We start from the raw sequence: 14,424 nt of genomic DNA, 5'->3' as shown, positions 1-14,424 counted from the left end.
GGAGGGTTGGAACTGGAGTATCTTTAAGATCTCTTCCAACTTGAGTCATTCTATGACTCTATGATCTAGAGAGGCAACGTCAGGAAAAATTATGGTCAAATATCCTCTGCACCACAACATCCACTCCTACTGCTAGAAAGGTGGTGAATTATGACTCCTCAGTTTGCCTGTTTCACCACTTCTAAACATGCAGGGGCAGGAAGACATGTTGCTCTTCACCTGCTTCTCAATTACAAACCACTCTTGGAGCACATGTAGCTTATCCTACATTGGTTTCCTGTGGTTGCAGATGGTGAATTTGGTGGACCATGAACCTTCACTTACTTCCCTGCATCCTACAAGCAGCATTTTTTTGTTGATGTTCCTTGTCCTGGGGAATTTGTTGTTGTTGTTGTTGTTGTTGTTGTTGTTTTGACATGTGGAATTACATTAATGCAATAAAATAGCAAACACTGAAGCAAAAGAAACAAAAACAACATGACAGAGATACCACAGCCAGAAAACAGTGATGATAACATTTGTTGATGACTCCTCTACCAAGTGAAGGCTAACTTGTTGTTACACAACAAAAACATTTAAAGCTATTTTATTTTATTGGTATTACAGAAATACGCGTACAGACAGTTTCTCATATGTATCATCTCTATCTAAAAAGCACATGAAAAAGAGCAGTACATGCCTGAGTACTTGTTCTGGACCTGGAAACTCTACCAAAGGAAGCACTTCTACTTAGTAATCATGCCTGGGCAGAGTCTCTGCCTTCAGCTTAATTCTTGGATCTAATTCAAAGAACCTTGAGGATACCAGGCAGTCTGTGTTGACATCATCACCAAGTGCTCTTTGGGGCCCTTACTTCTCAAATTCTGATGGATCTTGCTGTAGTGGTTCAAATATTGTTGTGCCCATACCTTTCTGCTCTGCTCAGCTTCTGCAATCTACAAACCAGCAAAGAGAGCACACACCTGCACCTCAGCTGTTTGACCTTTGCTTAAATTGCCATTGAGATGGGTGTGCACCAGTATGCTGGACTGTGAACACAAATGGCTTTGGGGGTTGAAGGATGTGGTCTCCAGCAGTCTCTACTGTGGATTATCACAAAAGGACACTTTTTTTTTTTTTCACAGAATAGTTCTTCTCAGGTTTATAATTTAGTCTGTATCCCACACATTGCTAGAAAAGAAAAACATAAAGTAGGATATTCTCAGAAATAGTTATACAGTATCACTTCTTATAAGAATTTATCCTTATTATGCTGTTATATCTGATTTGACCTAGAGATTTTTTCTTCCTAATTTACTCCTTTTGTCCTTGAGCTTGTCTGAGTCCTTTCACTATTGGAAGAGATGTGTGTACACGTGTTCTTGTTCATGTAAGTAATACTGGAAAAATGAAATACTTTTCATAAACCAACTTATATCTTTAATCTGGAGAGCATAAATTTATGAACTAGTATGACATCCCTTGTTTAATGCTTCTTCTCTCTTATCCTGCTTTACCTTGACATAGTATTTGTTATTACAGTTTAAGCATGTCATTGTTTTGCAAATCATTTGGGAGTCCAGATGTGCTCACAATTAAAGGCCAGCTCTTATTATTTGTATTATCATAATGCAGGGAGAGGTCACTGCCCCAATGTGCAAGATCACATTCAAACAGGTCATAAGCAGCAGACCCCACTCCCCAGGCTTCTCTCTATTAAGGGACAATGATGTAACCTTAGACCTAAATTTAGTTAACAATAGCAGCTGTTACAGTGAAGGTTCAAACCAGTTGGGTCAAAGGGTCCCTTTTTTGGCCTTACTTCCCTTCTTCCTGTTACTCACCTGATCTTGTGTTGAGCCAATTCAACTTGCTGAGCCAGCAGAAAATTTTCTTGACCACAGGGTAAATGGCTTTCTGCTGTGTCAGGGAGCTGAATTATCTTGGTACAGGACCAAAACAGCACCAGAGCTGGTGTGAGGGGGAACAACCACACAGCTAGGGCAGGGCAAGAGAGAGCGAGATCTGGGAGCCTGATGGGGTGGAAGCAGGGAGGGAAAACAGGAGTAGGGCTGCTCTCTTTCACAGAGCAATAAATCACCTCAGCCTCAGTGTGTATCCTCGTCTTTAGTTTTCAGGTGGAGCTCTGTGTGCCTGGCCCTGCCTGCCCTTGCCTGTTGGGCTCCATTAGTGTGAGGTGACACCAGCCTACCCGGGGCCTAAGGGCACCCCTAGGCCTGCCTGTAATTGCAGTGGGGGCTCCACCACCTGCCCAGGACCCCATACCAGCCCTGGGGCTCTCTGCCCCTGCCACAGCAAGGCTGCAGCAGGGCTGGGCTCCAGCTCTACACAGCCCTGCCCAGCCTGGCCATGGCCCACCTGCCAGCCCACATCTTGGCATTGGCCTGTCCCTGACTGCAGGGAGGTGCTTGGTGCCCCCTGGCAGCCTTGGGGGAGCTGTAGCACACGGTGCCCCAGCCCTGGGTACAGTTTTGGGTGTCCCTAGGGAGCTGTGCTTAGGTGATGGGACCAAGCAGAGGCTTGTCATGGGCAAGTGGAGTCCCTGTGGGCTCCCCCACAGTGGGGACCTTGCATGCTGGCAGGTGCTGGTGTGCTGTCACCGACATTTTGGGTCTGTCTCCCAGCATTGATCTGAGCCTGGGGGCTGCTGGAGGTGTGCTCATGCCTTTTTCTCACAAGCGGACCTGGGCAGCAAACCTCATGAGAGTGTCAATTCTCTCCTGAGGTGATGCAGCCTCTTCAGCCACGGCAGCAGCTGTTCCTCCAGACAGGCTTTGAAACCTTTAGATAAAACCTTAAGGGTGGACTTGGCTGTCTGTGGTGTTAGCACATGTTAGCAAGTCAAGACAAAATGTTGGCCTTCCCGCAGCATATACCTTTTTTGACCTGTTAATGCATGTGAAAATTACGTGCTGGGTTACCATCCCCAGCAGTTTCTCATGCTAGTAGGTCCAGTAACTATATGTTTCCCAGTTGAATGTTTCTCTCACAGGGTTTTTGGCTTGAAAAGAGAGCTACTAAACCAATGAGAAGGGAGAGCGGTCTCTCATTTTGTTTTATTTTATTTTGATTTTTTGTCCTTGGATGCTATTGGGGTATAGGGACTGAAACCCTAGATTTTTACAGAATGGTTAGTGAGTAGTGCATCCAAACCCCTTCACAGGCAGGTGACAGAGATGGTTGAATGCAGCCTCTGCTACGTTCCCCCCAGGTGGGCTCTGTTGCTTCTCAGGCTGTCACAGGCTCCACACATATGGGCTTACTCCTGGATTGCTGGCTGAGCAGTTTCTTTTTATGAAAGTGCCAGGAGATGAAATGTTCAGGTGTTTTGGAACACCATGGAAACCAGGAGGTGTTAGAGGTATAGCCTTTTATGGGAGATGTTTATGCAGACTGTTTGGAGAGTCTGTACAAAGATCATGTTATCTATACAACTGCTGTGGTTCCTTTTGTCTTTTTCTCCTACTCTTGGCTTTATACCTTCTCGTACACTGATCTACATGCTCAGAGCAGTAAGTCACTCCCTCTGCAGAAGTCAATCTTCTTTTCCTTCTGTTCCTCTCTAAAAAAACCTTTGCAAATCTTTTCCATGTAGTCCTCTTCAGGCATGCTGCATATATCCATTTCACACTTGCACTGTTGCTCTGTGTGCTGCTTGCGTGTGTTGAAACCTAGTTTTCTTCAAATTTCAGATTGCACAATTGATTATTAACAGTCAGAAGATATCTAGGAGACAATACAGTTGAACAAATCACTGAAGAGTTTTGCAAATATCATCATGCCAACCTATCATCTTAAAAGCAATACAAAATGCAATGTGAGTTTTACCCACCTAACAGCAAGGCTTTTATCGTCACTTTGTAACACTCACATTTGTGTCACTCTTTCTCCCTGATGTCATATGGGATGATTACACAAATGTAGTATAGTAAGCTCTGATATATATATATATACACATATTGCAGCAATCAAGGATATTTTTAAAGCCTGATCTTTTTTTGTAATTAACCGTAATATACTCTTGGCATTGATAGATATTATTCTTTAACATTCCTTATAATTTCTGTCCCGGCCTAGCTTTCAGATCTCTCGCTATTGTTAATCTCCACATTTTAAACTTGCCTAGTTTGAAATGCATCATTGTACATCATTTAATGAGACATTTCTCCAGTCATCATTACTGCAGATCAATAGAAACAAATCCCTGTCTCCTGACTGGTTTAGCTAAATATCTCACGCATGACTGTCTTTCCAATTTGATCCAGTTTAACAGTCTGCTTTTTTTTTTTTTTTTTTTCTTCCTTCCCCCTTCTCTAATCTGCAGAGACAGATATAAATCTTGAGCCAGACTCCAAGGGGTTTCTCTTGTACGGTCTTCCCTCTGTTTGTGCAAAGTGTTCCCTGATGGACTGGCTGTGACTGCCAGACAAACAGCTGCCTTAGCAGTTGTACTAACAAATAAAAAAGGAGGGAGGCAGGGGCAGTGGAGGGAAGCTCTTTGCCCTTAGGGTCCTTGTTCACTTACTTTACAGAGAAATTCAAAAGCTAATGAGGGCCCATTGCTGTCGGGAAAATAATCTGTGATCTTTGGAAAAGAGTGAAAATCAGTCACCACTAGTGAGGATTTCACATCTGCATACCTTTTAAAGGCTATTCCCAACAGCCAAAAGGGTTAGATAAATAACACAGATTTTCCTTTTAATTTCTCTGCCCTGTAGGCTGGTGGTGGGATTGACAGTCTCTCCTTTTACACCTCTCCAGTTTTCCTCCCCACCAAGATAGGGCACATGAATGTGGTCACAGCTTCAAGGAATTTTTATTTCTATGAAACAGGGCACAAGCAGTCCAGATTAGACACAGACATTTTGGGGCCTTGGTGTGTGCCCTTCCTTGCCACCTCAGGCATCCTTTTTTCTTTTTCCACAGCCTTTCCAATTGCTGCTGCATGCTGTGGTTCTGTGAAGCTATGTACAGCTGTTTTCAAATTGCAGTGTGTGGTCAGGTGTTTCATCTGATGAGGTTTTAGGAGCCTGATTTGCATGTGGGAGAAGATTAAAATTAGGTGGCTGGAGTGGGCCACCTGAGCTGACAGGTCTACCTTTTGGTGGAGGCTGCTGCTACTGGGGCAGGGATGATGGGATAGCTCCTGGCTCTGAAATTTGAGAGCTTTCACTCTGAGGTATGAAAATAATCTGAAGTTGGCATCGGTTTATGTTAATGTCTGGGACTGTAACCTTTGACAGTCTAGGAGATGCTGCCCAACAGATCACTCTGGCTGTGGGGGTAACAGCTTGTGCCTGTGCACTGGGGTATATGTAGGGGAGGCTGCCAGCCCTCCTCAGCAAAAAAAATCAGTTTTCTGCTGTAAGTGCATTGGAGCCCTAAAACTTGGTGTCTTACATCATTACCCTGCATATATTATACCATTTGTGTGTACATAAGTACAAACATGTGCATGCTCACATACAGGAAGGATTTGTCTTTACTGTTCATAACCATCCCAGGTATAAAGAAGAAGTTAGTTACTTGCCTCGCTGGCAATTATAATGTGCATTTTTCTTCTCAAGATATAATAACCCTTATTCATTACTGTCAAGGTTGATCATTCATCTGTATATATTTCTATCACTCTCAAAGGAATTTAAAAGATGAATCCACAGTTCGTGAGGTGCTCTGAAATATATTGCAGTTCAAATAGGGAATTGTAATGGAGTCTGCTTTTCTCTTATTAACCACACTTATTTTCTGCTCATTCATACTGTTCTTCATTGCAGATCCTAGAATTTTCTCTGCTTATAATGGTCTTTGGGGCGAAGGAAGTGATGGACTGCATATAGATCTAGAATATAAAGGATAAGTTTTATTAATGAACCCTCACAGATTTTGGGTCCCCAGTTCTATGCCAGGATGCAGTTTTATGGAAGAGATACCCTAAAAATAACACTTAATGTTCAGATGTTTTTTAAAATTTACAGATTTTACAAACCCTCATTTTAAAGCATGGCTTCTGAAGCCCATAAATACTCTCTCCCTGGAGGCAGTTGTTGGTATTTAGGTGAAAAATCCAGAGCCTCAAATGACTACTTGTATTTGTTTGACCAAAGTACAAGAAGGAATGTAAATAAGGAGACATTTCAATACTTTTTTCCTTTGAAAGTCCTGGTTTATGGCATATTACAGTGACACCTGGTGGAAAAGTGTTGGAAGTCTAAGAGAAAATTCTGTTTTTTAAAACGAATCGTTCATAATGTTTTTGATATTAATATTTCATTAATTATCTATATTGCTGTAATGGTTGGAGCACATTTTTGCAAGGCATGTACATGGATGTGCAAATGATCATGTACAAGAATTACCAGCATCAGTAATCACAATTTTTTCCAGTTATAGGGCAGGTGTTAGTTACATGTAATTAATAGCAGCCCAATTTCCTTGCCCTAGGAGCCAAATGCCAACATTTTTAAATGGCTGCCAACTTCTGGCTCTCAGATGCACCTATATTCTGTTCCTAACCAGGATCTTAACTTGATCTTTCCTTCCACCTCCCACTGCTCCTCCGTATACATACCCCCAAAACACCAAAGACACATCCTCCAGTATCCCAACCTAGTTCTTCTCACCTGCTGAGCCTTCCCCACACTCGTTCCCCAGACCCATCTCCACCCACTCCAGGCTCCAGACAACTCCAGACCTGTGAAGGGCTTGCAGAGTCAGACCAGTGTCTTTTCCCTCCAGTAGGGCAGGAGGAGATGTACTGACATTTGTGCTGTAGGATCTCTTCGGCCCCTACATGTTGGCTGTGGCTATTCAGTGTGACCTGTGGCTTGCCAACCAGCTGCATCTGGTAGGTAACGCTACAGAGTGGAAGCCTGAGCTCGGTGACAAAGTCAGGGGAACAATGTGATCCTCCTGACCTTGACACTCCAAGAGCATGGTCATTGGCTGGCCTGGTGGGACCTGATGCAAGCTGATGCTGTGCCTCTTGCCACCCCTGCCATGGGCTACCTGGAGTAAATGGCATTGAGAAATAGCTGAGGAGCGCTAGCACTGGCAGTCCTTGTAGGAGGCACTAGGGAGGCAAGCTGCGTGCTTCTTCACAGTTTGTATAGATTTAGCACTGCACAGGTATGGTGCCTTTTGTCTCCCCTACTCATTTTGGGGCAACGCAATCAATTAGTTCCTTAAAAGAAAAAAAAAAGAATAAATACAATTCAAAACATTTGTAAAATTTTTATTATTTATTTATTTTTTAAGATCAAATTCAGACATTATTTAGTCAGAATGCATCTAAACTGGTGATTTAAAGCCATGCCAGGCAGCATCCCTAATCTCGAGTGATCACATATTCCAGAAATAGTTTAGGAGTCAGGAAAAGCTAGGCGCCATCCTCCACAGGCATTTCAGTTGTGGCCATCCTCTTCTGGAGTGTGGCAGAGTTGTAAAGTGTGGATGTGGGTTTTCCTATGACTCCTGGTTTGGATGCTAGAGCGTTGGCATGGGTACATTTAATTTACTGCCTGAAGGTACTAGAATCTCCTAAAGATCTATGCAGATCACGGACTGCTCTGCTTCCAGAAGAAATCACAGCCTACAGCTGCCTGTCACCAGCTCCCTCTTCAGTTGTGCTTCTCTTGTGAGCACTGACAAAACTTCTTCAGCCAAGCTGAGCTGGATTAGCAAAGAGCTACTATTTAAGCAGTCAGACTAACCTGGCTTATTTTGGCTGGAGCTAAGGAGTTTCCTCCTGAGCAGCTTTGCTGGTGGGTTGGAGGGGGGCAGCATCCATCTGGAGTGGAGAGGTGAGAAGCAGATAGGGCAATCTCCCCCTCACCGGTGTACCTGAAAGCTCACGGTCTTACTCTCATCAGAGCTCCCTTGAGTAGTGGTGAGAAGCCTGAGATGCTGCACGAGAAGGCCCGTCAGGGCTTCCCAGGACAAGGACAAGAAAAGGAAGGCGCCTGCTCCACAAAGCCCTTCCGTCCTCAGGCCACGTACTTGGCGATATCCCTTGGCTCTCTCCAGCCTGCCTTATCCTTTTTATCCTGCCTCTGTGCTATTGGCTTCTTTCACCTACTACGCATGGGCACAGCAGCACATGGGGCTCTGCTGTGACCCGAATCAGAGACAACAGCATCAGGTTAATGCTAACCAATTTGTTTCTGTTGGTGCTGGGTTAGCATTAACCAGATTCCTAGACTGGTTCATTGCATGAACGCATGAATATTTGATCGGCAAATGAGTTGGATGTGGGAAGATAAAGGAGCATTGAGGTATGAGGGGATAGTAGCATTGACAGGATGCGACAGATCTTTAAAATGCTATGTGATTGTCGTGTCTGTACAAATATGTACACAAAAATACACAATACACATGCACAGAAATGACATAGCATTTATTTATACATATATATATTTGTGTGGATTGATTTCCTGTTCCAGTTCATAGAATTATTCTGGGCGTGGCTCTGCTAGAACAACAGAAATGTGCCAGAGACTGGAAGCTGTGTTTATCTCAAGCTTGAATTCCCTCTCACTTCTTTAATATGTCTCCAACTGTAGATGGGATTGTTCACCTCTCTCCAAATCAGATATATGATTTATATATCCACTTCCATTTTCTTCCATGACATGGGTACAAACTTATTAAAATATAATGAATTAATATTTTTGGACTGACTGATTAGTGTTCTAGCAGAGTTACTCGTCATCACGAACAAATTTTCTTAGTTATAGCCACTTGAAAATATTTAGAAATAGCTTAATCACAGTAGAAATGAAGATTAGGGCAGTTTTCTCTCAGGCTTTCCCTGTTTCTGTGTTTTTTGCAGCACCTGGCTCAAAGTGTTACACTTAGTTTCCTCTTCACGTTAATGATATTTATGTAAGGAGATACGCTGACTTTCATTGGTCACCTCTTTTATTTCAGTGGCTTAATAAGAAACTATGAAATAGGTGTTGTGCAATTTCAAGACAAGTGCTCCAGGAAGCTGAAAAGTCGTACAAACAATGGACTAAACAAAGACTTTAAAATATTTAATATATCGAAAAGTAAAATCTCACGGTTGTCTCTCCGTCATCTAGACTTAAAGGAGTTTGTATGGCCAAGTCAAGAAAAGAATCAGACTGCCAGATGAAATTGTTCAAGTTATGAGGAACACTTGCCTGTGGGATCATCCACTAAACAGACTTGCTACTTTTTACTTTGTATGGATTTCTGCAGTGTACTGTACTTTCTCAAAAAATTGTCAAAACCTGTGTACAAGTAACTTGGTAAGTTCTGAAAAGTTATTCTTAATCTGTTGAAATGTATCTGATCATTAACACTGTAAGATTTTTTTTTGATTACTGATCAAGTCTTTAAAAAATCTTTTAAAGAATGTATTTGAGTAAAAACAGAGTTTTAGAACTAATATTTTACATTTGAATTTGTAGAACCTGGTAAAGAAAAAAATCCCTTTAATCAGCTTGCATGGGTTTTCATGTTATACTTTCGTCTCAGCAGCTCCTGAAATTACTGTAAATTCTAAAGACCCTGGACAGTGGAGGAGAGCAACCTTTGATCATTCAGTTTATTCACTTTGCTTACAGGTTTCTGTCTAGCCTGACTTTTCTTATGTAAACTTAGAAAAACTCTAAATTCATAAGAAATTGGCTGGGAATCTGTGGCTTGCACAATTATCCCATACTAGTTTCAGCTTCTTTTTTAAATCATCTATGTTTTAAACTGTAGATATTTCTTTAAGAAGTAAAGTAAGTGGCTAGATCCTTAATCTTATGCTTTCTTAGTGTTCCTTTGAGTAGTCGAGTGGAATTTATTATTTTTCCTTCTACCGATGCACAACAAAGATAAGCAAAAGCTCTCAAATCCAAATGACAAATCTTCCTCAGACTTTCAGGAGTTAGCTGCTTGTTCCTATTTGCTTGAAATGTTGATGTTTTTAGACATCATGTACCTTTGCTCTGTAAAAAGGACATTTTGTGCCTTCAGGCTTATTAACTGTGTAAACCTCCTGCAAAAGACTAGCACCTGCTCCATTTTATTTCATACATTTGTCTGACGGTTCCTTTAAAACTATTTCTAACTCTGGCACCAGTGAAAGAGTTAATTGCCTTCCCTGGTGGAAGCCTAGCATGCTATGATAACTTTAATGGGGATCCTTTGATTTAAGCTTAAATTAATTCAGAATAAGAAATAAGTTTTTCTTCCTATCAGCTTTGAAAGACAGGAAAATCACATTCGTGTTCAGTGAATGTATTGTGTTAGGGATTCAGATGAGAAAAATATAATCTTGGAGCCTAAGAGCTGTAAATCTTATTTTTCTCCTTCAATCTACTTGTTGTGTTCACATTTGTTCTGTGACAGCTTTATGTGGGTCTGGGGTTCTACCTATTGTCATGTTATGCCTGGTGTGCTGAAATGTCCTTCTGAGGGTTGTCTTGTTAAGGATGTTCTTACTTGCTTGCAGGACCAAACTAGAGAACTAACATTCAGCTTCTCAAAGGTTGTTAGATACATCCCCAAATCATTTGCACTTCACAGGAGATGACTGGTTTTACACACTTTGAATGATGTGAAAAAAGAGGCACCTTGGCTGGAAAGCCCTTCTGGCAGCAGAGCAAAGCTGGTCACCATATGGCTGCATACAACCCCTTCAAAAGCAGGCCAGACAAAAGGCACTTAGCTCGAAGGAAAGTCTTTCTGCTCCCCAGAGGTCAAAGCCACTTGGCTGTGTTATTTATGCCCAACGTATTTACGAAGCATTTGTTATTGACTCTGTGAACCAGAATCAGGAGACAAGGGCCAAATTCATACCTGAGATAATTAAATTAACACTAGCTGATTCTGCCAAGTCTTTGTTTTAGCAGCGCTCTGCAACTAGTCCCAAGTGAGAAGCTACTTGTGTGTCAACAATAAATTTATTCATATGAATAAATGTTAGTCAAAGAAAACTTGTTTTACAAGAAACTGATATTTCATTATATTTGAAATAAATTATTTTTTTGGGGGGAACATTTAGACTTTTTGTAAAAACATGTATTTCTCTTATAGGAAGGAGAACTCGGAATTGCAAACCTTTGCAATGTTAGTGACATCAATGGGGCGGTGAGTAATGGTTTGCTTTGTTAATTACTGGTAGTTTACATAACTGCTATTTGGCTAATATGGGTACAATGACCATATTGTCAAAGACTTCATGCAAATGTGTACAGTTCTCTGTCTGCCATAAGTCAGTAAATTGTGTGCTTAGATTTTGCTCACGTTATTAAAGAGACAACTATCTTTTTTGTTAAAAGAAAACTCTGTGTAAAGTGTCTGATTCTCTGCAGCTAGTTGTGTCCAGATTTGTGATCTACAAAATTCATAATCAGTAATTTTTTAGAAAGTGAGTCAAAACCAGTGTTCTCTCCAAAATGGAAATCATTAAGACTTTTATTCAGCTAGCTTTGTACAATTAAGTATGCTTATTTTGTTTTCTCAGTGATTTGATGGGAGAAAACTTAAGCTGACAAATGTTTAAAATTCAGAGTTCTTCTGTAGGACTTCAAATGTTTGTGCCTGTAGCAGGAGGCTCTTTAGCTTAACATGAACTTTCTATAGCAGCAATCCTGTGAGGACATTAGCTGATGTTCTCCTCCTTCTGATTTCATGCACAGTTCATGCTGGTAGTTATATATGTATTATCTGAAGAGCTGTGAAGAATTCAGGTATCAGTATTTTCTGCAGAGATTAGCAAGAAGCAACCTCAGCACCAGGTATCTATCAAGGCTGGGTCATTTATGATGATGGGATAGTAAAAGGCTGTGTTGTCATGACAGTACATAGTTGACTTGACTAGGTTACATTGTATCTTTGCTCGGTGTTATTAAGCCTTGATATTTTTTTTTTCATGAAGCTTTGCAGGACTCGATGTCAGAGTTGTCACGCTTCTAAAGCAATTCCCTTCCAGGTTCCCTTTAAAAAGAAAAACGTACAGGAACATTAAAAGGTGGATGGGACAGAATAAACAACACAGGTCCAACATCAAATTCAAATCACATAATATTTATTACATCTTTGAAAACTCATCGTTTTAAAGCCTATGCCTTGCCTGTTGAAGAGCAGGAGGCTTTTATTTGAATGGCTTTCCACTGTGCTTGGCTGTGCTGCATAATGCATATCTGCCACTTCTACCCAGTGAACAAGTGTTTCTGAAATGTTCTCCTCACCCTTAGCACTGGAGTTTCCCTTTTCTTTACAAATGTGATTTCAAAGTCCTTTTTAAAGCCACCATCTGTCTTTGCAGTGCACACAGGGATGTCAGTTTTGGAATGCAACGGTGCAGCTCAGTTGCCCTCTGAAATGTGTGAGTATTGCCTTAACCTTGGCTTTATAGCAGTTGTCTCCAGTCCATCAAGTACATTATCTAACAGCAGATGTGGAAAACTTAACGAGAGCAGTGTTTTTATGAAAAGATGTAAGGTCTGTATTTTTTTCTTAGTACGTTTGTAACTATCTCCGTTGGGAAACTAATCATAGAATCATAGAATATCCCAAGTTGAAAGGGACCCACAGGGATCAATAATAATAATTCTTAGTGTAGGAGTTACCTGTAAAATCAGAGGTTTAAATTGTATGTGTCACAATATGGGGACACTTTACAGTTTATTCAGTTCAACCACTTACCCAGATTTTCAAGCACTGAGAAAGAACTAGTGATTTCAGGATTTTACACTGCTGGGGCCTATATTGGATGTATATGTAGCTCATCTCTTCACTAGACTGTTTTCTTGCTTTTAGCAAACCAGATGGGGAAGAATTAGCATGGGTCTAGGACAACTGCCATGAATTTTTAAGCTGATCTTTTTGGACCTACCTGAAAAACTGAAGCTCATTCAGCCTTGGCATCATCTTAATGATGGCTTTTTTTTTTCCACTATTTACCAATGATAAGATTTTTGAGTATACTTTCACAGTAAGAAATTTCTAATTAATTGATATTATCTGTTAAAATACTCTGTCATTATATTTATGCTAATACTGTGTTTCTCTAATTTGCTTCTTGGCAGAACAAGACATACGCCAGAGCATGTGAGGTAAGTTAAATGCTATCAGATTGATACAAACAAACAAACAAAAAAATCATAATTTCAGTTCTTACAATGTTCATACAGTGCTAAGAAATATAATGCAGATACACAAGCTTATCAATCCAGGTGTAATTGTTTTGTGTTCCCTAAAGCTGAAGAATGACTTAAGTATTTGAATATACAATCTCTTCTTCCCAGCATGTTTGCTAAGGGCATGTTTACATTGAAGACTGTTCTGTAGCAAGAAGTATTGCTTTAAAGAAAGCAATCTAATCTCACCAGCATAGGACACAATAGCGACCCACTTCAGCTATTTTCTGGGCTCTCCCTGGGTCTTGTTCCGTTCAATTTTTCATTGATACCATCAAGGATAAACCAGAGAGAATGCTTATTCAGGCTGGTATGGCATTGGCTGAGGAGAGGTGGAAGCTAGACTAGAAGTAGTGGGAGCTAGACTAGAAGGCAATACATGCTCTTGACTGGGTAGAAGATGTGAAATAAATAAAATGTAATTCAGTAAGGCGCAATGTGTTGCCCTTTGGAAGGAAAATGCCTGATCTGTGCTGCAGATGGAGTGGCACTTACTTTGGTAAGCATGAGACGACAAAATGCTGCTGAGGAGATGATGCTTTACAGGGGCCTTTTAACTTGAACATAGAGGGTAGGATGGGACAGTGATGATTGCAGGACAGTGGCTGGCACTGCTAAGGCCAGTTGTTGTATCCAGTTGGAGGCAAGCTGGCAGTAGAGGAGCTGGAGAGGATCCCAAGTAGAACAAAAACCTGCTGGGAGTCTGGAAATCTGATTGAAAGGATTGATTTTTCGGGGTGGTGGTGGTGTGCTTCTTGATCTGTGAAACTGTGAACATGACAATAGTTTGCAAGTAAGCTAAATGGCTTACAGATAAAATGGTTTTAGAGCGTAGGAACAGCCCAAGAAGTAACCAACTTCTGTAGAAACATAGAAATAGTGGTTTTGTTTGTTTTTGCTTGTTTGGCCACACAAAATGTCAATGTTAGTTCCACAAATTATGCGAGGGCTTTTCAGGATTATCCTTATGCTGGATCAGCTGCCTGACTTGACTCCCCATGTGGTCACGCGAGCACCAGATCACTGCATGTAGGAGATCAGATCATTGCAGTCCTCAGGGGAAATGAGAAGGCACAAGAGTGGGACTTTTCCTTTGGCATCGGCTCAGCTCTGTTGTGTGACTACGCCCTGAGACTGAAGCCAGGAGTATTACTCCTTTTGAATAGTACTGCTCAGCTAGGAACAGGAGAATGCCTCTAAATTCAGTGGGGATATTCACAGGAAGGGGCAGTTCCTATAGATGGAGAATATATGAGGATTTCTTGTT

At 41.2% G+C, this 14,424-nt stretch overlaps 1 protein-coding gene across 1 annotated transcript in view; it reads left to right on the top strand.

Moving 5' to 3' along the window:
- Positions 1–9,146: 9,146 nt before the first annotated feature.
- ROS1 (ROS proto-oncogene 1, receptor tyrosine kinase) overlaps positions 9,147–14,424 on the top strand; it is a 76,866-nt gene continuing 71,588 nt past the window's right edge. The window contains exons 1-4 of the mRNA XM_035538630.1: positions 9,147–9,269; positions 11,050–11,103; positions 12,284–12,343; positions 13,047–13,073. Coding sequence (XP_035394523.1) covers positions 9,147–9,269; positions 11,050–11,103; positions 12,284–12,343; positions 13,047–13,073 — 264 coding nt within the window. The remainder of the gene's footprint in view (positions 9,270–11,049; positions 11,104–12,283; positions 12,344–13,046; positions 13,074–14,424) is intronic.

Source organism: Cygnus atratus, chromosome 3 (assembly GCF_013377495.2).
Source record: "Cygnus atratus isolate AKBS03 ecotype Queensland, Australia chromosome 3, CAtr_DNAZoo_HiC_assembly, whole genome shotgun sequence".
NCBI classification, from domain to species: domain Eukaryota; kingdom Metazoa; phylum Chordata; class Aves; order Anseriformes; family Anatidae; genus Cygnus; species Cygnus atratus.
Note: the sequence above shows the minus strand (reverse complement) of the source record. Positions and strands in the feature narration are given on the sequence as shown.